Here is a 2,556-nt window from a genome sequence, read left to right as displayed (position 1 = left end):
ACCAATCATGGACATAGTAACAATATTTATTATTCTACATTTATCCATTTTAAATATACTAACCTCACTCCTTTGTAACAACTAAGGCAAAAATATAACTTATTCAGAAAATCTTTTCAGGACCCCAACTTGATGTTTCGGGACCCCACTTTGGGTCCCGACCCCAACTTTGGGAAACACTGCTATATACTATACTGTTTGTCGTAAAAAAAAAAAAAAACTAATCCAACTCAAAGTTTAATTTCTTTGGGCCAAATTAATAATCACGGTGGTAGAACCTTGTTTCTGTCTCCCTCTAGCGGACAGAATGTGTAACTGCACTTTAATTAGACGTTAAAAAAATTCCACAAGTTGGTGTTTTACCTAATAATCCCAATGAAATATACCTTATATTACATATTAAAATTAATCTACACAAAACTTTCTACTTTGTGTTAATTAATTCCCAGTGCAGAAGTTTCCCTTTTATTGTCGCCTTGCAAAATGGAATTTTTTAATCAGTTCAGTTTACTTTTTGAAACAAAAATAAATAAATAAAAAAACAACTATGTAAAATTGAATATATTATTAGGTATGTCTGATATGCTTTATGTATTTATCTGAAAGATTAAAAAAACATTAATAAATGCTACTTTAAAATAAGAAAGTGTGTCTTATTCTCATTAAAATCTAGATAAATGACTTGTGTAAAGTCTAACTCTGTCTCAGTTTGGGCTCATGCTTTTACAATGTTTGATGTTTTCACAGGAATTCTAAGAAACAATGAGTAAACTTGACTTTCCCCTTGACGGACCTTCAGTTAACATTGTGACAGAGTTTGGAGCTGCTCTGAGTGACATCATTGTGAGCAAATATGGATGTGTGGCCACCTTCCATGGTGTGGATTTGGAGGCCGGTGGCAGCACTGCGCAGCGCAGAAAACCAACTCCTGTTGCCCGTGAGAAAAGATGTGAATTTATTCTGCCTGCAAGAGTTAAGATCTCTGTATGGAAGGCTGATCTTACTAGTTTCCGTGCAGATGCTGTTGTGAATGCTGCTAATGAGCGTCTGAAACACTATGGAGGCCTTGCTCACGCTCTGTGTGATGCAGGCGGTCCTCAGATCCAACAAGAAAGTGATGATTATATCAGAAAGCATGGCCCATTGAAAACAGGAGATGCAGTTGTTTTAGGTGCAGGAAGTCTACCCTGTAATAAGATAATTCATGCTGTGGGTCCAGATCTGCCAATGCATCCTTCGAAAAACGAGGTACAAAAAGCAGAACCACTGTTGCAGAGAGCAATCGGGAACATTTTTGACAAAGCTGAAGATAATAATCTGACAAACGTTGCCATTCCTGCTATAAGTTCTGGATTGTTCCACTACCCTCTGCCACTCTGTGCAAACACCATCGTGTTAACGGTGAAACACATCTATGAAAATTCTCCCCCTCAAAATAATCTTCCTAAAGAGGTTTTCTTTGTGAACCATGATGAGCCCACAGTCAGGGAGATGGAGCGGGCGTGCCATCACATATTTGGTTCTCAGCAGGCAGTGGTGCACACCCAGCCAATGACACACAATCAGGCACTGACACACACCCAGCCAATGACACACAATCAGGCACCAACGTACAGCCAGGCAGCTTCAAGAAACACAAGATCTTCTTCCAAAACTTCACAACCTGTCCACATCCAGATCGGAAACGTTCTTCTGACTCTGAAGAAAGATATGATTGAAGATCAAAAAGTAAGAGTCATTGTTAAATATTCAGTATTTTCTAAGTAGAAGTAACTTTTATTAAACTCTGCATTAAGACGTGGTTAATGGTGTCTGAGCCACACTTAACTTTTTTGTCGTATTCTCTTTTCGTGTGTGTTTGTGTTTTTTGCAGACAGATGTCATTGTAAACACTGCTTCACCCTGCGGAAAGCTGAACATGGGCCAGATTTCCAAAGCGATCCTGCAGAAAGCAGGTTGGGAAATGCAGAAAGAAATCAATAGATCAGAGAAGAAGAGCTATGTTGTCCGCACAAAATCTTACAAGCTACACTGCAAAGAAGTGTATCACACTTTCTGCATTGAAAAGTGGTCAGATGTAGCAGCAGTTACACAACAGGTACTTGTTTGTTTTACATGAAAATAAATTAATACGTTTTAAAATTGTATTGTCATTTATCATCACTTATTTATTACAGGTCCTGTTCGGCTCTGTAATGGAATGCTTACAGACAGCAGCGGGGAGTAATCACAAATCGATCTCCTTCCCTGCCATCGGCACTGGAGCCCTGGGCTTCAGTAAAGATGAATCTGCCTTCTTCATGTTGGAGGCGGTGGTTCAATTTGCACAAATGTCTCAGAAGAAGCTGGAAGTTTTCTTCATCATATATCCTTCTGACCACGAAACGTTTCAGGTATTTTACTGAAATCTATTTCTGTATTTTTGTTATAACTTTATGTTAAAATTGTCATAAAAATCAGTAATGTTTAATTATATCACTATTAAAAAGAAAAAAATTGTATAGGTCTTCTGGACGGGTTCTTCTCTAATGAAACGTTTCGTCTCTCCTCCAAGAG

General features: G+C 38.2%; 1 protein-coding gene across 1 annotated transcript in view; it reads left to right on the top strand.

Moving 5' to 3' along the window:
• Positions 1 to 2,556, top strand: part of parp9 (poly(ADP-ribose) polymerase family member 9) — an 11,570-nt gene that overhangs the window by 1,737 nt on the left and 7,277 nt on the right. The window contains exons 2-4 of the mRNA XM_014015223.1: positions 748 to 1,728; positions 1,874 to 2,098; positions 2,178 to 2,393. Of these exons, the coding sequence (XP_013870677.1) occupies positions 763 to 1,728; positions 1,874 to 2,098; positions 2,178 to 2,393 (1,407 nt within the window). The 5' untranslated portion in view covers positions 748 to 762. The remainder of the gene's footprint in view (positions 1 to 747; positions 1,729 to 1,873; positions 2,099 to 2,177; positions 2,394 to 2,556) is intronic.

The sequence above is a fragment of the Austrofundulus limnaeus genome, unplaced genomic scaffold, assembly GCF_001266775.1.
Source record: "Austrofundulus limnaeus strain Quisiro unplaced genomic scaffold, Austrofundulus_limnaeus-1.0 Scaffold125, whole genome shotgun sequence".
Classification (NCBI taxonomy): domain Eukaryota; kingdom Metazoa; phylum Chordata; class Actinopteri; order Cyprinodontiformes; family Rivulidae; genus Austrofundulus; species Austrofundulus limnaeus.
Note: the sequence above shows the minus strand (reverse complement) of the source record. Positions and strands in the feature narration are given on the sequence as shown.